We start from the raw sequence: 25,415 nt of genomic DNA on the forward strand, positions 1-25,415 counted from the left end.
AACAAGCTTCTCCTGATTGAAATGGGGTCTCCCACACGCAGTCTCATGGAATTGATGTCATGGGACTTTTTCCTGAGTCAGTTCGAGTCTATTGAAAAAAAACTGATATCAATACAAACCCGTAAAAGTTCCTGCTATAAACGCGGTATTATGTCGAATAAAAATCGGATATATAATACTTAAAAGTTTTTTTTGGAAACTGAGGGTACCATGAATATTTTTAGCATCGAAAGAGCCATGGGCTTAGGGTCCAGTTGGATTATGGGGGAGAGAGAAAAACTCAAACTCTAAACATTGTTTTGGCTCATTGAAGAGCGTAACCTCGGTAACGAGAAACGATCGTGCCAATTTGGACACAGCAGGAATATTCGTCAATTTCAGTCCGATTCGGCTCTTTTGCTTTGCCACTGACGGGAGGGGGCGGAGGAACCCCTCGACACCCCCCCCCCCAAACGTCGCAAATTGGCTCCAATGAAATTTTTTATTTAACTCATAAAAGAAACATAGAATAAAAAGTAATTGAGGTTAGAGGAGACTTCCCAGCGCATAATAACAGACCTCAAACCTGATGCGTTTTTGCTATCTCTAGTATTGAAGATGTAATTTTTCAACGATTTTTCTAGCTTTTTGGGCACTAATGCGGCCATCCAATTTTTTTTTCGATAAAACTTAACGACTCATAAATGCTCCAGAAACAATTCTGCTTGATTTCAGGAATTATTGCAAAGAAGTGTTGCACACCGCCAAAGGACAGAAGACAGTATTGAATTTCCCCCACTCCCAGTACAAGGACCTTGACCATCCCCAGACCAAGGTGGTTGATTATCTAAGGTAATTATTTTATTATTTATTATATGAGTAATTCTTTTGATTGATCACCTGAGGTCATGGAATTTATTCCTCAGTCACTTCTATTGTACCAAAATGTATGATGTCTCTAAACTTTCATAAAGGCTTCCGCCATAAACGCGGTATGTCGAAATAATATGGAGATAGTTTTTTTTAGACCATGAGTATTTGATCCATTTGTAGGGTCAGGGGCACATATATAGGTGGGAATGGGCAATGAGGAATATAAAAAAGTTTAATCACCAGTCTGAATTTGCTTAATGAAGGGAATGGCCGCGTTTTACAGTAATGCTGCCATACCATCAGGGCCGGATTTACCTAATGGCAAATTAGGCACGTGGCTAGGGGCGTCGCAGTCCAAGGGGCGCCTTCAGGGGCGGCAGTTCATTCAGTGACAGCAGTATTAACGTAATTTTTTGTTGTTGTATCTTTTCTTTTTTGTTGTATGAATTAGAAGGCTGGGCATTATTTTTGGAAAGGGTATTCATAAAGTGTTTTAGTTACATGAAAGTTAAACCGTTTCATGTAGTTTTACTCCAAGCTGTTTTTCTTTAATTGAAATGCCTACGTTTTCCCTGCGTAAGAATTTAAGTATAAACTTATGCTGTCAGCCATATATCTGTTTATTCCTTTTTTTCAAACCTTACCTCATAGCGAGCAAAGGCGTAAAAATCGGGGAGAAAGGGGGGGCTCAAGTGAGGAGGGGCGCTCAATGGAGAGGTGTATATTAGGGCGGATCGCAAAAATCGATTTTTTTCAAATCCATCTGGCCCAATGAAAAAAAGTTGTGGGACCGATCAAAAATAAGGCCTGAAAAATTTGAGACCTGTACGTGAACCCCTGACCCTCGCTCAAATGCAATTTAGGGGGGGAGGGTCAAAATTCGAAAAATATAATATTTTATGGTCATTCCTTATAGATTTTGCCGAGTTACTGCCCTTTTCGGGCTAAAATTTCGTGCATTTTGACGTATCTACCACCGTTTAGCCACAAAATGCCTAATTTGAGTCCGCGTCCGCGAAGAAAATATTCCAACGCCCACGCAGCGTCGCGGATACCAGAGCCGCAGGCCGATCCCTTCCCCTCCACGCTCGCTTCTCCCCCTCCCACACCTCTAACACAGCAAACTTCATCCCGCGCATGCTGCTAGGAGGTCGTTTATCTTTCATAATATAAATCAGAAGATGGTAGACGGTAAAAAACGATGCGTAGTGAGACGACTTATCCCTTCTTTGGCGCCTCGTCGGCGTTAAACAAATCGATGTTACCAACTTTTAGAGAAGTGATGAAATAATTTTAGACCTGCGCGCGCAGGAAAGGAGACGCCTCTCGAGTGGCTATGAAGGTTTGGGAACTTAGGTTATGCACTTCTATTCCGGTATTGTCCGACAGCTGCGACTAAATGGATGAATAAGGGTGAAGGCCGCCGGCGTACCCTCCCCGCTCCCCACTCAAACGCCCCAGATGCAGCAAAATTCACACCAAGTGCGTTTTTCTTCGTTAGTCTTACTAATATTTGACTTATCAGCATCGTCCAGTGAGGAACAATCACGAAGGAATTATTCAATTACCTGCTTTCCAGTCTGTATTTCTTTTGTTATTGTCATTCCTTGTCTTTTGCTGCTGTCAACAAAGTTTTGGTAAATTCTTTCGCGAATCTCTCGTCCGTATGTATAATAAAAGGAATATTGAAATTGAAATTTGAACTTTCATCAATAGATTTTTAAATTCCACAGCGCTAAGCTCGGATGCAGCCGAAGGAACCGGAGTCTCTCTCCAATATATCATCAGCGGGTAGTACTTTACGTCGATATTAAAATCCAGCAATTAAAAAATATCTCGGATTGGTCGCCAAACGCAACCTTGCGGAAACGCATATTGGGTCCCTAGATTACCCTCCCAACGTTTATGTCGCAAATCCAAGTCAACATAGTGCAATTAGCAAATAGACCACTGTAAGGGATGAAATACGATTTGATGCTTTCCCGGCGAATGATGTGGGTAAACTCTTTTTGGGGTTCAACAAAATTTATCTCTTAGGATGAGCCCACAGTCAGAGCTTGAAATGTTGGCCATTATGGAAAAATTAACCCGGTGGGAATCCCGAGAAGAGTCTACCCACACTGCAAGGGATGTTGGAATTATGCTTATAGCAAAGGGATGATGCCTCCGTTTTGGGCGATACTCGCTTGGTACCATCATAATCAAATCCTTTTTAATTCTGTGTATCTAATTTTCACTTGGAAAGGAATCGATAATCGCAGATTTTATAACTTTTACTAATCCTCCGACGGAGGAGGCGAACCTCCAAAAGTGGGACCCTGTTTCTTCAACTAACACCACACATTCCCCTATAAACTTGTATTGATAAGTCCTCTTCCCTTTTTTCATCAGACAAGAGTATAGTCTTTCATTCCAATAAAATGATACCCTTTGATGACACCTCTCTTTTCTTATTCACAGTAATTAGCATCTTTTTCTGTCTACGTAAGTAATTCCGGTACACTAGCTTTGATATATCTTACGAAGTTATGACTTTTGCGTCAGCTAAAGTTGCGGGAACGATCATTGCTGTTGCTTGGTTCTTAAATATACCTCTATCACAGTTGGCAGACGAATTTTCCCCGAAGAAGTTCCAATTTGAGGTTATAGTCCTCAATGTTTATTTCATGAGGAAAGTAGAGATACAAATCGGCTAATTTCTCGCCATTTTAATTTTCTTCGGATGAATTGATGAAGAAAACTTTTGATACTATTTTCCCGTGCAAGAATTGACGATGATGACTCAATGCTCGCCTACGATTCCCTTTTTTCCTAAGTTGTCGAGTTTCTTTAGGGTTCAATCCAGCAGCCATCATCTTTCTTTTCGTCAGATTGTCTCTCAAAATACTTCTCATTGGGGGAACCTTATGCTCGTCCATGCACTTACACGCAAAAATATCGCATAATTTAAAATCTTCCTTTAAAATTTTTTGAGTCTTATACTTCAATAAAACCCTACTTTTGGCCTATTAGTAGTATTAGATTTTCCGTAAGTTTTAGTACTTCCTGTGGTACCGCTAAATCTATTTAGTCACATTCATAATGGAAGAGAAGCGCGTCACCATAGTTCGCACACCTTCATAGCCACTCGAGAGGCGTCTCCTTTCCTGCGCGCGCAGGTCTAAAATTATTTCATCACTTCTCTAAAAGTTGGTAACATCGATTTGTTTAACGCCGACGAGGCGCCAAAGAAGGGATAAGTCGTCTCACTACGCATCGTTTTTTACCGTCTACCATCTTCTGATTTATATTATGAAAGATAAACGACCTCCTAGCAGCATGCGCGGGATGAAGTTTGCTGTGTTAGAGGTGTGGGAGGGGGAGAAGCGAGCGTGGAGGGGAAGGGATCGGCCTGCGGCTCTGGTATCCGCGACGCTGCGTGGGCGTTGGAATATTTTCTTCGCGGACGCGGACTCAAATTAGGCATTTTGTGGCTAAACGGTGGTAGATACGTCAAAATGCACGAAATTTTAGCCCGAAAAGGGCAGTAACTCGGCAAAATCTATAAGGAATGACCATAAAATATTATATTTTTCGAATTTTGACCCTCCCCCCCTAAATTGCATTTGAGCGAGGGTCAGGGGTTCACGTACAGGTCTCAAATTTTTCAGGCCTTATTTTTGATCGGTCCCACAACTTTTTTTCATTGGGCCAGATGGATTTGAAAAAAATCGATTTTTGCGATCCGCCCTAGTGTATATAGCGTAAATTCGGGTAAATCCTGTCTTCGCGGGAACTACAGTTGAAGGCGATAAGTAACAAGAGGTGAAGCTATAGAGCAGCGATCACTGACTAGACTGGATTTGATTAATACTATTCTAAAATAGTCCTGACAGGCGCGATCACTTCTCGCTCGACTAGTTAACGCTGTGCAATGGACCAAAGCAATGTTCATTTAGAGTTACCGATGCTACTCCACTCAGGGGATATCCAACTCGAAAATCCGCGTGGGGAAAAGCAAACCTCCTCTCGTGAGTATGACGAGAGTGCGATGATTCATGTTGAAAGGAAAACGGGAGAAAGCTGAATCAAAGGAAATGATAAATGAAAGATGGCGGTCAAGGGCCAGCTGAGACTTAATGCTTCCGTGAGCTGCAGAGTCCTTCACTCTGAATGAGATTCTATTCAAAGAGCAATTCACGTTCCATTAGGCTGATGAACCCTTTGAGAAACAGTCACAGCCCCTTTAGATTAAAATGAAATTGAAAGTGGGATAAGAAGGGGGAAGAATTACTGGTAGCTATTCCAAGCCTTAAATGCGATAATTAATTTTCTCACGTTAGCAAAAATTTATTGGTGACAAAATATGTCAGTTGAATAAATGCTGATGTAGTCTTCTTTAGATAATAAAAGCCAAGGTCGAAGGGGGTGATATTTCTTTCTTTAGTGAAAATGCTGGAATTTTTCTAATCCATGATTTCACGATCCATTCGTTAAGACTTTTAATCTGTTAGGTAATATGATAATACGTCAAACTTACAATCCTCATTCCTGCAAAAGTATAGGACCTGAAAATTTCAAGATCAATGGGCGGAATTCAGCGAGCACTTAGCACGTAGGGCATGTTGAAAACAGTTTTAGATGTTATAATGTTGGGTAAACGAGGGAGAGGAAGGAAGAGAATAGGATTTTTAGATTGAAAGAATGGGAGTAGGTCTAACTGTGAATTGAAGGGAGAAGTTCAAGTTGTGGGATTAGAGAGACCGGGATAACCCGGAAAATCATCCATGGAAACCTACATTATCGAGTAAAATACCTCAGTGATATTATATCGATGGCTAAGTTCTAACAACACGTATCTCAAAAATAGAAACTTTCCAGGAGAGCAAAAAAACGATAATTTTTTTCTAATTGAACGCTAAAATTAAAGACCAAAAATTCATAAAACGGAAAAAGAAAAAAACAAAAAAAAAACAAAAATTAAACAGAAAAAATACTAATTTAGCTGACTTGTATATGAATAGAGCTGGGTTGTGACAGTGATTCCTTAAATTATAAGCAAGGAGAAAATTTACCACAATGGGTCTTGAACCCAGGGTGCCCGTGGCTAGTGGCGGATCCAGAATATTGAAAAGGGGGCTAAGTGGGGGTAAAAATTGGATACCCAAGAAGGGGGCAATAGCGCCTCTCTGGATCTGCCGCTGGATTGTATCACACCAAAAACGAGTAAAATGGGCCCTAATTTTAGAACTGATTCGTATTTAAATTCATTAAAGTAGGTAAATATATCCTAAAATATATAACTAAACACTTTTTTACAAAATGACAACCTCAAAAAATTTCGATTTTATCTAGCGTGCGTTTCCACCCCTAGCCCCCCCACCACTGATCCGCCACTGCCCGTGACAACAATAGGGTAGTTTCCTTCATCAAAGAAATCGAAAGGCATTGATTGCGATTCCTTACCCACCATTGGTGTATTATTAATATACAAATTACATATTTGGTTTTAGAAATGCCAGTTTAGACGAATGGCAAGGGTCAATTTTAACCTCATTTGAAAAAGGCCAGATTTGCGCCCATGCGATTCCACTCCACGTGACGTCACAGGGACCTAGTTTCTACACGAGAGGATAGGAGTTATACATCGACTGAGGCTACCAATGCACCCATGAGGCACAGAGCTCAAGGAAACATGTCTTAATAATCACCTATTAAAACTGCCTAAGGTCGGAAAGTTTCCCTCGTTTGATAAGGTATTAATATTCCTTATTTAAGCCAAGCGCTACCTGCTGGCAGGGTACTCTGCTACCTGCTAGCAGCCTGCATCTTATCAGCGCTCAAAGCCTCGCCCCAAGGTCACCTCACACGCCGACAGCTGGAACCAGAAATACGTCACACGGACTTTTCCCATCATTCCTACTTAGCCGTCGCGTTTTCGCGCGCTTGAAATTTTTCACCTTTCGTATAATCGCGAAAAATAGATATCGTCATTCAAAATTCTAAGAGCGTGAAATGCGCACTCCAGGAGTAATAATCTTTCGATTTAGGCAATAAAAAAACAATAGGAAGCCACCCTGTTAAGGGCTGCGCGTCTCAACGTACTAGGCAACGACCGATATTGGGAAAAGGCACGCACACGAGGGGAGTTATGCCGCGCCAAATATTTAAATGCGATTATTTCTCGATCCCGGGCCCATGGGAAAGAAGGCAGCGACAACTTTTCAGCATTAAGTGTGTCGTTTAAGAAAATAACGTCGTCATTCAGATTCCGAGCATCGCTCTTGCGATGTCTCCTTGTGATATGGAGTTGAGGAAGTGTTTTTGAGATGCCTAAAATGGCGCCTGGTATATACGTACTCCCGTTTGGTTGGGCAGAGCCCAAATGATATGGATTCGCGCATCTAATGTTGTATCCACTCACCTCACTTTCACGCGGAGTGCAGCTTTGTCTTTGGAAGATGGCGTCCGCGCGCAAGGCGACTCGTCCGTAGCGGGTGCAGAGGATGCCGCGGCTGCCCTCAGTCGTGCGAAGAGTCCCTCGCAGATGCGCGGGGTGAGTCCACGGGTTGCAGACGGCAGTGACAGCGCCTCTCCCTGCCAAAAAATGCACAAAAGGGAAGGAATTAACTCAGTGGCGGCTCGTGAGTCAAATGCTCGGGGGGGGACACTTCACCGAGGGGTCAACATTTTTTAACATTTTGTGTATTTTGGTGAGTTTTTAAGGCTATCTAGGTGTTAAATTTGTTAAATTTAAAATAATGTAATTGAAATATTTATAATAATAAAATTTAAACCAAAACAAGTTATTCAGCAACACTGCAGCACCAAGTAGACGCCAGATTATAATGCCGCCATCCGTAGCGGCGATGTCAACTCACTAGATATGCGCTCAACTCACTCTGCGCATGCTCGGGCGGCGTCCCAAGACTTCCATAAGGCACAAGCTACCTAAAGCTTCCTAAAGACGCGTCAAAGCACCATCAGCCCCCATCACATCCACTCTTCATATAACTGCATGGTGATGGATTGGGACGTTCTGGCCAGCGCCCCACAGCTACAAATACCAACTTCTCGCGCTATTTATGCGTGTTTTTATTACATTTTCAATGTATGCGATTGAAAAAATAACAGTCTGGTTAATTAGATGTATAATTATAATTGAATGGGTATTTATTTTTTTCCTTTTTCAAATCTTTGGGTGGGGCGGCGCCCGAGATTCCTTACGGGTAAGCCGCCACTGAATTAATTGTGTGCTTTGCTCTCATGCATCACGAATCCAACTAGTCTTGATAATAGAAGTTTCTTCGTACATTTATGAAAAGTAGTTCCTCACAGCACAAAACAAACGTAAAGTATTCTGGTAAAATATTTTTAATTAATTACGTTCAAATCGTCATGATTGTCAAACAGATTGAGGGATTCAAAATAATATTTTATAAACGTTAGTTTATAACATTGACTCGATATTAACATAGCTCTCTCAACATAGCTACGTAGCGGAATTGATGTATTTATTTATTTTTTCAAAGTGGATGAAATCCTTTTAAAAAAAATTATTTCATCTCCTTGTCAATTGATGCACTGAATAGTACATCAATAATAGTATGAATAGTAATAAAAGTGAAGACACCCACACACATTTGTGACGAACTCATATCATTATTAACAGTGTGTATTAATCAAAATTATTTCTTGTTTAACGGGAATGTGTATGAGCAATCGGAAGGTTTAGCGATGGGCTCCCCCTTATCACCCCTACTAGCCGAAATTTTTTTAGACAAACTAGAAGATAAACTTTTTCAAAGTGAAAACCCCCTCATGAATAATGTACACTATTGGTTTCGTTATGTCGATGACATTCTATGTTTATGGACAGGAACGGAAAGACAACTGGGAAATTTCTTGAAGCTGATCAATTCTTTGCACCCCAACATCAAATTCACGATGGAATTACCAGAGGGACATTCTTTAAATTTTCTGGACCTTAATATTTCAATCACAAACGGGAAACACAAGTTCACTATTTATCGTAAACCCACGTGCACCGATCAGGTCATCCACTCATCCTCAAAACATTCCATTAATCAAAAATTAGCAGCCTTTCACTGCATGCTGCACAGAGCATTAGCCGTACCATTAGAGCCAACAGCTTTCATGTCAGAAATAATCACAATTAAAAAAATTGCAGTCGCCAACGGTTACGCTGAAAAATTAATCGACGATTTACTGGCAGGCAAAAGGAAAAAAATGTTAATCAAGGATTTTTACTTCTCAACCACAAATGACAAAGGATCGTGGCGACGCCTGAAGTATGTAGGACAACCCTCTATTAAAATAGGAAAGTTTCTCAAAGAAATGAACATTCATCCGGCTTACTACAATAACAGGAATCTAAAAAGCTTGCTTCCACCCATCAAAGACTCCATAAACCCAGCCCTCCATAGTGGGGTTTACCAACTAAAATGCAGTGATTGTGGCGCCAAATACGTGGGACAAACGGGGAGGAACCTAGCCATTAGAGGCGAAGAACACAGACGAGACTACATCAAGAAAACGGGACTGTCCCAATTTGCCTCCCACCTCCTTGAAGAAGGACATCAGGCGGATTTCACCCCGGAGTTGCTGCACCGCGTGAAGAAAGGGTCACAAATGGACATCAGGGAGCAACTGGAAATTTTAAGAATAGTTAAAAAGAAAGAGCCCATCACTAATGACCACCTTTTCCCATTCCACTCCCCCCTCCTGAACATCCCAATTTTGCACCCGAAAAATAATCCCCATGACGCTTACCCACGCCGCCCTCCCTAAGTACGTTCCCTTTCCTCCCCCCCCCCTCCTACGCGAAGTGCAACAATGTAGCGCTCTACAGACATCTCCTCTCCACCCCTTTCCCCTCCCCTCCCCTTCCACTCTTTGCCCCCCCCCTTTTTTGGTATATAACCCACGGCAACGCTACTTGTACTGCTAGTCCTATGAATATGGTACAGTGTATCGAAACTAGTCAGGAAAATAAAGTTCCAAATTGTAGAAACAGCAAAGTTTTTCATTTACAAATCAGTTACAAATCAGTCCTTGTCAATTGTTTTTCGGTCGTTAGTAATACTTTAGAGTAAAGATTAGTGGGGGCGGGTGACGTCACTACCTTGGTCACAACAGAATAACATACTTAAAGCACAATGGTAACGTACTGTTGAGTCACGTGACTTGCGTACGATTATCGAAATAGTGCATTTGCAATCCTAACAAACATTCAATGGAAAAAAGGACCTTACACAGGTAAGTCAAGTTAAATATATTTTAGATATTGTAGTTACATTTGATGTGTATGTAATAATCCCCCCCGGGCTCATTGATCTTTCCACGTCACGTGATATAAAAGATGGCTACACGTATGTGCACCGAAGAGTGTGCAAACTCCCCTACTTCTAATAATCCTTACTCTTGCGGAACGTTCGAGTGACCATTTGATTTTATGGTTTGTACTATGACGCTTGCATACTAATACTAACAGAATGGTTTCCTATTATTTTTTATTGCCTAAATCGAAAGATGATTACTCCTAGAGTACATATTTCACGCTTTTAGAATTTTAAATGATGATATCTATTTTTGCGCGATTAAATGAAAAGTGTAAATTATCAAGAGCGCGAAAACGCGATGGCTAAGTATGAATGCTGGGAAAAGCCAGTGTGACGTCTGGCTGCTGCTGTGTGAGGCCATCTGGGTGCGAGGCTATGAACGCCGCTACGATGCAGGCTGCTTGTTGCCGAGCATGGCGATAGCGTAAAGTACCCTGCTAGCAGGTAGCGCTTGGCTTAAATAAGGATTATTAATACCCTATCAAACGAAGGAAACTTTCCAACCATAGTCAATTTTAATAGGCTATTATTGAGAGATGTTTCCCAGAGATCTGTGCCTCATGCATGCATTGGTAATCTCATACGATGTAAAACTCCTATCTACTCGTATAGAATGTAGGTCCATGTGACGTCACGTGGAGTGGAATCGCATGGGTGCCAATCTGGCCTTTTTCAAATGAGGTTAAAATTGACCATTGCATTCGTTTAAACAGGGATTTCTAAAACCAAATAATTTGTATATTATGAATACGCTAATGGTGGGTAACGAATCGCAATCAATGCCTTTCGTTTTCTTTGTTGGAGGAAGCTACCCTATTGTTCGTGTTCATAGTATTAGACAAGAGTTGCATTTTGGCATGTAAAAAACCCCATCCATACGACATATTATTCCATATCATCATTTAAAATGCTTACTTGCTGGGATAGTGTTCAAAATGATGACTGGATCACTTAAGCCGTGCCTTTCATGACGCTCCCGCGATGATTATGACTGATGATGACCGACCCCCTCGCAACTGCGACCCGTCCTCCCCACACGCCGAAGCGAAGGCAACTCTTGACAGAAATCCATATCTCCCTTGAAGACGCTGATGGGCTTTGGATTGACTGGGATTAATTCGCTTTCAGGAAGTAAACACCAGGGTAACCATGGATTCATACGAGATTCTTCCTCCATCTCTCACTTTAACTTCTTCCACATTTTGCTGCAAACACTTTAACTGAACTAATCTTCGATAGACTCTACCCATCAAAACACTTCCTTAATCTGCAAAATTTCATCTAAGTTTCATGTAGATTACGTTGAATAATATTTCTTTAATTCTCCATACAGATATAAAGAAATAAAGGTGTAAGGTAGGTAAATTGCTATATCGTCTTCGACTATTTGTACATGAATTAAGCCAAATGGAATATTAATTGATTATTACACGTCAAAAAGATAAATTGATGATGACTTTGCAATAAAGTCAATATTTTGATTGAATTATATTTTATTTCTGGAGTTCTTCATAGACACACACAAAAACACAGGGCAAAAACGGCCTATTAGGAGGTGATTTATAAAAATAATTTAAATAAGATTTGTCTCCATTTACGTCTTTACAAAGAAAGGCATACTTTCTGTGACAGTATTGGAATTTTAGGAAAATTCATCTGTTCACTCAGAAGATCATACGGTAGTGGAACTTATTCCCGTTAAATTTATCGAAGACAAACTTTTATCGAAGAGGCGTCGTCGATTCCATAAAAAATTCAAATGATCAAAAGCATATATATAAAGCATATACCATCAGTAATAACAGGACGTAAATTATATAAAGGACTAAAGAGTGGTGACCATATCGTCCATTATAATGAAATAGATGAAACCGCAACTTGGCTGAAACTTATTGCACAAACACTCTACCACTGTTTGTCACTCTACCACAGTCTGCCACTATTTTATATATATTCTACCTATCGAGTACATGAAGCATGCTTTAATACCTCTTTAAGTCGCTTATAAATTAGATCGGCGAGATTATGCCGATCCATTGTTGACGAGCTCACTTTTGGTGAAATTCATTGTAATAAGATAGAAACCGCTGTAATAATTTTGCACGCTATTTTATTCACTCCCTGCCCTGCACTAGAGTGAATGAAATAGTGTGGAAAATTACTTCAACTCTTTCTATCAAATTAGGATGCAATGTGCTTGCCACTGAAATACATTCACCAGATCATTTCTCGTCATTTTGTGAAGGGTTTTCGATGAGTTGTTTACGCATTAGGGTAGCATGGAAACCTATTCATTCGCACTTATTCATTTGTTACCTAAATTTTATTTCCTACTTGCTTATCCGTAAGCAGTGGGCTTCAGTGATCTCGTCTAAAAGCATTGGGTGTTCATCTTTTGCTCTTCGTGTGCAGGGCCTCAGAAATACATACTACAACAATAGAGGAATTTAAGAATCGTCCACAAGCATATGAGACGCCTCTACATATTTATGGAAACCTTTTTTGGCCGTAGTTAATTCCTCCTTGTAATTTGCGGCAATGTATTCTCACCCCGAAATTTCCTCCTTTCGTTTTTTCTTGCAATCTGTGGACTTCTACCCAGTCAGACCTATTCTGGACGCTGCAACATCATCCCCCTTCTATTTGCGGCTCACAGCGTATTCCACGACCTTGTCCCTCACGCCCGAGGGGATGAAGGGGACTGAATGTTTTGATATGAGCCATCCTCAAGTTTCGCCTACGTTCCCTTCAACTCGTCTTGTGCTCAGCTAGGACGAGGGAGCCTCAAACCCAGACGCCAACCCATCCGGCAAAACCAAATCAAATGAGTCAACCAGAGACAAAAATGTCTCGGAAATTAAACTTGAAAAGAGTCTCCATTGTATGCAATCGCAGAAGGTAAGCTACCTCGTCTGGGATTGGCATACCTATGTCATGACTGGTTAAAGAGAGGTAATATGGCATTGCCCGTCCTCAGAAAGATATCATAATCCCCTTTACAACCGCACAAGTACTTAAATTATTATCTATTTTTCACGATTAATTGGGAAGTGAAAACTTTCAAGCGCGCGAAAACGCGACGGAAAAGTATGAATGTTGGGAAAGCCTGTGTAAAGTCATTCTGGTTCTGGCTACTGCTGTGTGAGACCACCTTGGTACGAGGCTGTGAGTGCCGCTACGATGCAGGCTGCTATCAAATAGCAGAGCACTGTGCTATCAGGTAGCGCATGGCTTAAATAAGGATTATTAATACCTTATCAAGCGAAGGAAACTTTCCGGCCAAGGGCAGTTTTAATAATTGATTATTAAGAGATATTTCCCTGAGCTCTGTGCCTCATGCGTGCATTGGTATTCTCAGACGATGTTAAACTCCTATCTACTCCTATAGAAACTAGGTCCATGTGACGTCACGTGGAGTGGCATCGCATGGCCGCCAATCTAGCCATTTTTCAAATGAGGCTAAAACTAACCATTAATATTCGTCTAAACTGGGATTTCTAAAACCAAATAATATGTATATTATGAATACACTAATGGTGGGTAACGAATCGCAATCAATACCTTTCGTTTCTTTGATGAAGGAAAATACCCTATTGCCCAGGTTAAAACTGAATTAATTTCTAAAATTTCGTGGAATTGCGCGAATGTATGAACGAAATTAGAACAGGGGCTATTTTTCCATCTCACGTCCACGCATTCTCACATGTTTTCTAGCCATTTATCGCTTTACACGACGCAATTTCAACTGCGCCTTCGTACACACATCAGATTGTGCAAGTACGTACCCCGTGTAAAACGTCCTTTAGATATCTTAACAACATCTAATGAATAGATAATGTGTGTGCTTTTTAAGGTTTTTGGTGATCCCCAGACATACAGAAAACATTTGTGATATTAAAATTTATACAGAACATATGTTACCTATGGATACTGTTTGGAACAACAGTTTTTTTTTAATATCATGGATATTACAACTGGAATACATTTGAGGACTTATTTTTACCACTCATCGTGGATGTTACAAGCAGTATATCCATATAACGTTGTCAAAATATCAATAGTGTATGTGCAATTTTGGGGAAGTAATCTTTCGAGAAGCATATTAAAACCGAATGAATGAAAAGTAATAGTCGGATCTAACAATCAAACATTTGATTTCCTGCCCGAGAGATCTCCATCAGAAAATCATACATCCGGACCAAGTTTTCAATAATATTATTTTAAGATATACCTCACAAATACTATTCATAAACCTCAACCAAGCAAATGTATATCTAACTGACATACCTCTATTAGCGAAATGAAAATAGCTTTTAGAAACATAGACATAATCAGAATTCTGCTTTTGAATATATTAATTCTTCGAAATAACAAATACGTCGATAAAAAGTGCGTTTTGTTAAAGAAATGAAGGTGAAATTACTGCTTAGACTGGACCAAAATGTAACTTCAGTTATTTTTGCTTGCGTTTCAAACCTTAAATAGCCCAGAAGAAGAAGAACCCAGCTCAGTAGCGGCAATTAAATAATGAACCATGGATATCTATCCACTCACTACGGGCCAAAACTCATTATGAAGAGTTATTTTTCGCCAGTCAGTAAGTTAAATCATAATTGAAGAGAAAATAGCTAAATAGATAAATTAAAATCGGTATTTGAAATAATGATACAAATATCGATGGTAATCTACGCACCGGTACTTACACTTCCGTAAACCTTCCAATCGCGCTTACAAACTTTTGGCCAATTACCTACTGTTAGAAACACTCTTACTTAATTCACTTTGACCTAATTTCTGATGAGGTTTCCCGTCGATTGCTCTTTATTATGAATGAGGCAACACAGCAAAAAAGCTCCTGTGCAACATTAAAACTTCGTGCCGTGGCATGTCGGTATAGTCCAACATAATCAGCACGGTCAATCATTGAAGCACGAAAAAATTCCGTGCAGAATTACGTGAATATATTTAGTCGCTGAACGAACGGGTAAAAAAATCAGCCTAATTCTATTTAGACTTTTGTTCTTATTAATTGGGATCCATTTGTTTGTTCAAAAACTTGCTTCGTGGTTTGTAGAAGATAAAATGGAACCACCGTGTCAGTATTAAGGAAGTGCTGAAAATAGCTAAAAGGAGAAAAGAAGAACTCTTCCAAAAGCCGTAAGGAGAAGACGGGGGAATGTAGTTGGTATTTTATTAAGATTTGCTTCGTGTTAATTGGTTTGTAGAAGGTAAAATGGATCGACCGTGTCAGTAATAAGGACGTGCTGAAAATAGCTGAAAGGAGAAAAGAGAACTCATCCGTAAACCTTACGGATAATTCACAGTGTCCGGCGATATCTGGTGGAAATGTTTTATATCCATGAGAATATAATAAAATGGTAAATTTCCACACAATTTTATATACTAAAGTACCGACCCGGTTTCGACACGTAGTGTTATTATCTATTATATTATATACACTATATAATACTATATATACGCAATATAAAACTATCTATTATATACACTATATATTAGTGTCAGATAATGACACTACGTGCCGAAACCGGGTCGGTACTTTAGTAAATAAAATTGAGTGGAAATTTACCATTTTATTTTATTCTTACGGATAAGACGGTACAACCCAGTTGGCCAAATTACGAGGCATGATGGCCTGATGAAGACAATCTTGGAAGGACAGGGGGAAGGGAAGAAGAGCAAGGGACGGCCCCGAATGAGTTACGAACGACAGTTTAAAAAGAATGTAAAAGAGAAGAAATACGTCATCATGAAAATGCTAGGATATAGGAGGACGGTATCGCAGCGGAAGCCTTCGCAAGAAAACTGGTATATTATAAAAAAAACTAAATACATGTGGCTTTTTAGCGAATCAGCTAATACTTTTAGACTTATAATTAACACACGGTATGGGAAAGTATTGTTTTTATTATTAGCATTGTCATCAAGAGCGATTTTTCGCCGAATGGTAGTGATAGAAAAACATTTTAGCTAACTCATTCCCCCATCATGAAAATGAAAATTACACTAAATATTCCGTAACATACTTCAAAAACAGTATCTGGCGTAAAAGGATGGAGGATGCGAATGGTCGTTACCACGCAGAGAACATGATAATCTTTAAAACATATAATATTTCCATCCATCCTCTCCTAAATTGAACTTAGTTCAACTCAAAATAATGCAATTTAGCATATGGCGAAAGGGGGCACTACCGCAGGCCAGCAGAGGGCATATCTGGCGCCGCAACAATACTTTCGTTCACCCTGGCAACCAGTAAAACGTAGCCGTACGGTGACATTTTATCAATTGGATTTTCCAAGCGATAGAGAGCGGATGCGATAGCATATTGTGGTGTTATAAACGAAGTTTTAACGCACTTGTTACAGAATAAAACAGCTACAGTGAATATACATCAATCACTTGAGTAGCAGAGGAAGAAAATAGTCATCTCCCAGGCGTTTGCAGTCAGCTGCAGCCAGCGGAGTTCCGACTTCGGCCATCAGAGTTCGAAAATAACTTCTGCAAATAAGAGGTTGCATTTATTTCCTGCAATTTTATCTCATAATCGATTCCATTCAGTGGATTTGGAGTTGATTCCATTGAGCAGATCTCGCCATCTATATTTTCCGCCACGTACATCATGGAACGGATTTTAAAGAGAGTTGCATCGAGCATCTCTGGAGGTGTGCTGGGCAACAGCCTGGAGGAGAGGCTGGATTATGAGTATATTGTCCTCCTGGAGCACATTCAACCAAACTTGAATGGAATGCCCAACGAGCTTTTCAATCAGGCAGAAAAATGGTTGATTTATCTGGTCGGAGTGACTACAAAAAGCCTGGAAGAAAAGGAGAGTCGAAACATCCACCTGTCCGTTCTCCTTAATGACATGGCGTCCGGAACTCTCACGGGTATATACAAGACCACAAATCCCCCGAAGCCAGCGGAACCAATGCCTCCGCGTCCGATAATCTACTTCGACGACACCGAGGAGGAATCGCTGCTCGCGGAAGTCACTGGAGAAGACCTCAGCGACGTTTTGTGCTCAGATCTCAACAGAGAGGAAGACGATGGTGCAAATTCGGCCAAAAGACGACGTGTTCAAGACCATCTAGTAACACAAACTCCTGAAATCGCTAGTGACATCTCGCCTGGTGACACAAACCGTCTATCTATGCCGGCTGAAAAGAAGAGAGAAGGAAACCGCCATGGAAGGGGTAACACCGATGTTCGTCCATATGCAGAACGTGAGGTAATGAATTCATTCCATTCCAAACCTGTGAACCGTGGTAAATTTAATATTTCTGTCGTGCCAACTGAACATAATACAGAACGCAGAAACGAGGGAATTAGTCGCAAAAATGCGAACCTTAGAGCAAAAGGTAATATGATAAAGGCAAAAGGCAGACGCGAGGAAACAGATTACACTAATGCTCGTGTCAGTGTTGAATTTGAGGTGGTAAATTCTCAGCTTTCCTCTCCAAAAAATCTTGGAGCTTCATATCGTTCTTGTGTGCCAGCAAAAAGGAAGGCAAAAAGCTTGGATGAGGGGAAGGGCTACAAAAATGGGAACCACAAAGCCAAAAGTTTCGCAATAAATGCACTCCACTTCTCACCAGAACAAGTTTATGACTTGGAGTATTCTGATGTGCCGCCTAAGAAGAAAAAATTGTGCCATAACACACAAATGGGATGCAATGACACTTTCGGCCGTGGTGAAGGTGATTTATCAAAGCTCATGTATATTCCAATAGAACCTGTTGATGCCTGCAATCATCATTACATGATGGCTGAGGACGAGATACAGGAATTAGACAGTAGAATGGACTGCGAGAGCCCTCATCTTGATACCGAAGGTGACGCTATGAACCAAAGCAACATACCATCGCAGTATTCGCATGAGAAGAAAACAGTGAGCCGCAACAAACTAATTGGATTCAATCATGCTCACTGCCCTGACGAAGGGGATTATTCAAATCCAATTTATATCCCATCAGAACGTGTTGACGCCAACAACTATCCTTGTATGTTGGCTGAAGATGATAGACAGGAGTGGGACAATAGAATGGACCACGAGAACTCATACCATAATATCGAAGGTGAAGTTGGAAACGAAAATTACATTACATCACAACAGCCTCCTGCCTGCCACCATCATTATGAGCCAGCTGAGCAGATGGGATTCTGCACCCATGGAATGGACGCAATGAATACTCACTTCCAAGCTCAATATGACAATAGGGATCCATGCCAAAATGAGCCCACAGAAGAATGGCAACAACGGGAAGGTGCGATGCCTGGCGACAGTTTAGCAGCTGATCCACCAGCACCGAGCCGGCCCGCAGAAAATCCGAGAGTCTCAGTAATTCCGCTGAATTTTCTCCGTGGACTAGCGTACCGGATTGGGAGGGGAGAGGCAACTGAGGAAGTTAAGATACTCCTGGATTTGGTCACGGATATGACGGAGGATCCGGAAAACGACCAGCTGTGGGTACAACCCGAGCCCGTAATAATAAAGGAGCTAATACATAGGTTGGCGCACAAAATCACCAGCGAAAAGAGGCGACAGCAGCATGGAGAGCTCTACTCACAACAGACGAGCCCTGTCTACCAATACTCCGATCAGACTTCATCTGGGTGCAACGCGATGAATACCCGCTTCCAAGCTCAATATGAAAATAGGGATCCATGCATACATGAGCCCACAGAAGAATGGGAACATCGGGAAGGTGCGATGTCTGGCGACAGGTTAGCAGCTGATCCACCAGCACCGAGCCGGCCCGCAGAAAATCCGAGAGTCTCAGTAATTCCACTGGATTTTCTCCGTGGACTAGCGGACCGGATTGGGAGAGGAGAGGCAACTGAGGAAGTTAAGATAATTTTGGATTTGGTCACGGATATGACGGAGGATCCGGAAAACGACCAGCTGTGGGTACAACCTGAGCTTATAATAATAAAGGAGCTACTACATAGGTTGGTGCACAAAATCACAGGCGAAAAGAGGCAACAGCATCATGGAGAGCTCTACTCGCAACACACTAGCCCTGTCCACCAGTACTCCAATCAGACTTCATCTGGATGCAAGTGCTACTACCACTCTCTCTACCAAAGGCATTCATCCGAAAATGTAAGTGCATAATTCAAATTGAATTAAAATACTTATGCCGAGGGTAGAGGATTTCCTTTCTCTGAGTATCATACGAAATATGCACAAGAGCGAGCATCGACTTCTGAGCGTGAGAACAGCTTTGAAAAGATGGAAACATCCCGCGGTAGATCTGATAAGGCGTTAAGGACGATAGCGTTTTTTTCATGTTTTTTTTTTTCGACAGGGATTAGCATTTAAGTGAGTAATCATAAAGGAGGAGCAATGTAAATATTTCAATCAATTCCGTAGATGAATTAGGATACAGGTGGATACAATATATTGAGAAAATTCATAGCCAAGTGCACAAAAATTGAAAAAAGTGATGAACCGCTAACATTCTTGACAGTGAAATAATTTAAAAAAAAGTTCACATGGTCACTCACACGACTTAATCGTAATATTAAATCATTAGCCTAATCATTCTCTGATTTTTGGAAAGTCAAAGGCCATTGCAAATCATATTTGAGTCCTAATAAAGGATAACCTGCTTTCTCGTTACTCATTCTTACGGTACATTTTTTCAAGGCAATTAAAGTTACAAAAATAACGAAAATTTTAAATTTCCGCAAATAGCTCGATTATCATTATTTTTACATTTATTGTGATAGCTTTTTAAATATGGAGGGATCCAAATTTTGCCGTTTTTAATTGCGTCACCCTCTTTCCGAGTTCTTCGAGACGAAAAGTTGGTTGTCATCACCCTCTAGCACAATAGTTGATAAGGTATACAGAACAATCCAAGCTCGGTTCCGCTTTCAGCTGCTCCTTGATCTTGTGCATTTGTCCCGGATGGTTTGCATGCTCACTAGCTATCATTGGCAGATCAAGAGGGGGTATACAATATGCACTAAATTAAATGTAATTTTATTCAGTTGTCGAATATATACAGGAGAGGATAGCCACTAAAACGCTAATTACTAAAAATGCACATAAATTTTAGCTTAAAAAAGTTAATTCTTTGAAAAATTAGTAATTGGACAACCTTAATGTGTTGTTACAAGCTTCGAAATCCTCAAAAATTGCGTTATCTCTCCGACCCCCTAATGCAGGGAAGTGACCCCCAGGACCGCACCTAGCCCCCTAGTCCCTACCCTGAATCCTTCACTACTAGCGTTGACATCCTCAATATAATAATAATAATAATAATAATAATATATTTATTTATTTTCTGTGGCAAAGCCACCTTAGAAAAACAATACATTTACATTATAATATATCAGTCGGCACTAGTGAATACAAATAATAATATTATAGATGTGCACATTTACATTACATATGATATTAAATTAATAGTGTTCAAGAATATACAAAGGTGGGAAAGACTTTTACAAAGACAAAGTTTTATAAAGATATTTCCAGTATTTATATTTAAAAGATTTTAATTATTTCACTTGGGTTAAGTTCGTTGGCAGAGAATGCCATAATTTTATTGCACTTACAACAAAAGATTTTCCATATACATAACTTTTGTGTGGTAGAAAGTAAAAATAAACTTGTCGTCTAATTTTTAATGAGGATTCAGTAGTCTGTCTTATGGGAAACATATCATACAGATAAGCTGGCATATGATTACATATTAATTTAAAAATGAACAATCCCAGGAAATATTTTCTCCTAAGAGTAACTGGTAACCATCCAAGTTCCCGAAGGTGGGGACTGATGTGTTCAAACTTCCGTTTACCATAAATAAATCTGGCACATGAATGCATTAGCCGTTGGAGCTTAAGGTTTAGTTCCTCAGTAAGGTCATAATAAACTAAGCAGCAATAATCTAGATGAGGAAATATCAACACAATATATGATTTCCTGAAATCCATTAAATGAACCAGAAAATGAAATGAAGTCACCAACTCGTGGAAACCGGGGGAACGAATTTCGTGTTTTCTTACATTGAACTTAAGGGAGAAAAAAATGCATGGTTAGGAATTTTTGATCGGAGCTTATCTTAATTTTCTATGAAATATTCTTTAAATGAGTTGCGTCTTTCTGTGTGAACGACAACATTAAAAATTTAATTCTCTTAATACATAAGAGATCAGCTAAACATTATCCATAACATACGTTTTCTTTTTTTCACAGACGAATCGCATGGATTACGGCAATACATTGGAAGGTGGTGAAAGAGGACATCATTCACACACCCATTGCCGTTCACCCATGGAGGAAAGAAACCAGAACCAACGCAGAACTGGATATCTGGGAGGACTAGTAGCTGGTGAAACGCAGCTGCGAGGAAGACAGAGGAGAGGTACATCAGATATGGCTTACGATCTCCAAGAGTACGAAGAAATGGTACACGAATTAAAAATGCTTGAGGAGAAGAGGAAGTCCTTGATAAGTGCATACAATGAAGGGCTGGAGAGACTGTCGAAGATGAATGCACAACCCCAGGTTGTTAGAATGCCACAAAGCACAGTTCTGGATGACGTCACATGCAAGATAAATATGATAAAATTGCAACTATCACAAATGGATTTAGGTTATTGAATTGATATCCAAAACATTATTCACTCTCGTCAACCTGTAAGTCAATATCATTAGTTTCACTGTTTTTGTGTCACAAAGGGTATCAAGTTCCAAATTATATTCCCTAACTCTTTGTAAAATCAAAAATGCTAGGTGTCCCACATCCTGTTCTACAATGGCATGAAAAATTGTATGAGTAATAGGTCTTTCACGATGTACTCTACCAGCTTAAATATTGTTAACCGAACGCTTCCATTTTGGTGACTTTAAATTTGAAGTGTTAATGTGATTTTTCCCTGCAGGGCCAGATTGACCTGCGTGTCATGATGCATGTCAACAAACGCATCGTCAAAATATATCACTATGGTATGGCAAGTACCAAATTATATTTCAGTGAATGTACCTAGGGATGCATTAAAATTTGATGACGTGGTTGGCTCTCTAATTGCATTGCATTATAATTTTTTACCCTTATTCTCCCATTGATCTCCATAGATTATATATTACACTGAATTTCATAATTTGAATGGCAGTACGCGTTAATTTTATTTATCAACGACCCAGAGCTGTTTTCTAATCATTTGTCCAGTTTGTTAGCGCTTAATTATTGTCACTATAAATCTGTATTTACGCCAAATTAACCAAGAAGGACGCGACCAATATTCACATATTAGTTCAGGGATTGCGAAAATTACGGCTCAAATTATGACTGTGCCACATAATCATTTTCAGGAATGGTCACAGTCCCTATTTCAATCTTTTTTTCCATTGAGTTTTCCATCACTAAACACTTACGTGGAATGAGCAGCAGCCAATCAGAGAACGAGACCAAATGCATTTTCTGTTGATATTATTCAGTTTCTTGAGAACAACTTTAGTATATATATGAGGAAGCCTTAAATGATAGAGTGATGAAGAGGATCATGGTTTACGCAATTTTTCCCCCAAGGAGTCTGCATAGAGGAGGCTCAATTTCATCCTATAGAAGGCTGATTTCTGTTGCCACTACGGTCGCATTTTAATCGGTTTTCAAAAATGTCCGCGGCGCTGTGGTGAGTGTTACGCGATCAACTTTCATCCAATATTTTGTACAAAGTACAAAGTTTGTCATAGACTTATAAGACGATGTTTATACTAAATTAAGCCCGCATCACGCGATGGATTTTCTCGCCCTGGTTTAGGATCGGCAGCAATGACGGCTGACAAGATGACTCTCGGACAGGGGCGGTTTGGCCTGGTCGGCCGGACGGCGATCGCCGAGGGTCCGAGTTTAAAGGGCCACAGAGCGCTGTCGACTATCGTGAAGAATATATGATAATAATAAAGGCTTGATAAATAAAGCTCAGATGATTATGTGGAACAAGTTTTTCTTTGCAATAGGGTGGTTTCCTTTCATTGCCTTGATCGAAAGATTGTTACTCCTGGAGTACGTATTTCACGCTGTTAGATTTTTAATGACGATACCTATTTTTTGCCATAAAATGAAAAGTGAAAAATTTCAGGCGCGCGAAAACGTGACGACTAACAATAAATATAAAATCTGGGAAAAGCCTGGGTGCCGTCATTCTGGTTCCGGCTTTCGCTGTGTGAGGCCACCTTGGTGCGAGGCTATGAACGCCGCTACGATGGAGGCTGCTAGCAGGTAGCAGAGTAACCTGTTAGGGCTGGGCTTGAATAAGGATTATTATTACCTTATCAAACGAAGGAAACTTTCCGACCATAGGTAATTTTAATAGGGATTATTAAGAGATGTATCCCTGAGCTCTGTGCCTCATTCATGCATTGGTAATCTTAGACGATGTAAAACTCCTATCTACTCGTATAGAAACTATGTCCCTGAGACGTGACGTGGAGTAGCATCGCGTGGGCGCCAATCTGGCTTTTTTCAAATGAGGTTAAAATTGTGCGAAAAATCCGCAGAGGAAAAATCATTCGCCTTGACCGGGATTCGAACCCGGATCCCTCGATTTCCGGCCGAGTGCTTTAGCCAGTTAAGCTACCGAGGCGTCATTCTCCCCTGTGGAAATTTGTGGACTATACCGGACAAGGTGGTATGGACTGCTGAGCATATGATGCGACTAGCAGTCCAGGTCGTGCGCATGGCGCCACAGCCGGAGAGCAAAGCCCGAACTTTGAACACTAGAGGTGTTCGCTCTGGACGTATGAAAGTATACCGGGACTAGCCACGGTGATAACTCCGGTGTAAATCGAGGGATCCGGGTTCGAATCCCGGTCAAGGCGAATGATTTTTCCTCTGCGGATTTTTCGCACTATTTGTGCATTGCGGGTGACTCCGTAAAAAGTTATCACCGTGGCTAGTCCCGGTATACTTTCATGAGGTTAAAATTGACTACTGCCATTCGTTTAAACTGGGATTTCTAAAACCAAATAATTTTTATATTATGAATACACTAATGTCGGGTAACAAATCACAATCAATGCCTTTCGTTTTCATTGATGAAGGAAGCTACCCTATTCTATTTCCGATATCCTTATGACTGCATCCGGTATCCTCAGATATAATACATCAATATCTGTGATATCCTGCGAGCCACTCCAGGGTGTTTGGCAGGGCGAGATCAATCACCAGCATTCGGAATGCAAGATGATCGCCATCTGCACAACGCACGGCATAAAAATATTACGCACAATAACTAAAAATTCGTACTCATTCAAGCAAAGGCAAACCTTACCAACGTTTACTAACTCCTATAGTAAAATTCACACAAGATCAGAATAATGGAAAAATATAAACATGGGATGAGTCGCTCTATCGATTGGTGCCGAAAATGCTGAGCAGGGTCTTCTCTGCTTGCCTTGAAAATTTGATGATTGTAGCATAATTTTTAGGCGAATAATCCGTTCTTAACAAGAAATGACAGGTCGAGCAGATGGGTTTCGTGTTATTAAGAGTCCCTGCACCAGTCTTAGGCCACGGAAAGCGAAACTGAATTGTTTTCAGCGACTTTTTCCGCCGAGGTGGAAGTGGACCCCACTAATCCAGTCGACCCCACTTTGCAATGATCTAACCTTAAGTGAACATCAATTCATGGGAACCATGTACTGAAAGCTGGTAATATTTGGCATTTTAACACCGTTTTTATACTTTATATTACGAGGAAAGAATGAATTTTCAAATCTCTTTGTTTAGTAGTCTATTTCATTTATTTTCTTCTCGTAAATTCGTCAACCATAGCACGCAGGTAAACAAAGGAAATTTTTCAAGTCGTCTGAGAAAACTCCTCTCCGAATTGATTACTCTATACTTTTCTCTACGTTCTTCTAAAGATTCCTATCCTATCTCGCCTAACATATTGGAGACTATTTTTTTTAATCGTCACGAATCACCACGAATCTAGCCGCTCTGTGCTGTACTCTTCTTATTAGTTGATTTCAGCTTTCAGTCATACGATATGAGGGTCCAACACATTTGTGGCATACTGTTCGTCAAGTAACTCACCTAGTGTTTACCCAACGAGATATCCCGAGTTATGGTGACACTTAAGTATTTTACGAATTCGGCATTTCATAGTTAAATCCCGCTAGCGGTGTAGCTCGTTCTTGAAGATATATCCTTTTCCCAAAGATTCATCAGCATACAATTTTCTAGA

At 40.4% G+C, this 25,415-nt stretch overlaps 1 protein-coding gene across 1 annotated transcript in view; it reads right to left on the bottom strand.

The window, feature by feature from the left end:
- Positions 1 to 25,415, bottom strand: part of LOC124168410 — a 193,735-nt gene that overhangs the window by 98,139 nt on the left and 70,181 nt on the right. The window contains exon 5 of the mRNA XM_046546626.1: positions 7,256 to 7,428. Within this exon, the coding sequence (XP_046402582.1) occupies positions 7,256 to 7,428 (173 nt within the window). The remainder of the gene's footprint in view (positions 1 to 7,255; positions 7,429 to 25,415) is intronic.

The sequence above is a fragment of the Ischnura elegans genome, chromosome 11 (genome assembly GCF_921293095.1).
Source record: "Ischnura elegans chromosome 11, ioIscEleg1.1, whole genome shotgun sequence".
Taxonomy (NCBI): domain Eukaryota; kingdom Metazoa; phylum Arthropoda; class Insecta; order Odonata; family Coenagrionidae; genus Ischnura; species Ischnura elegans.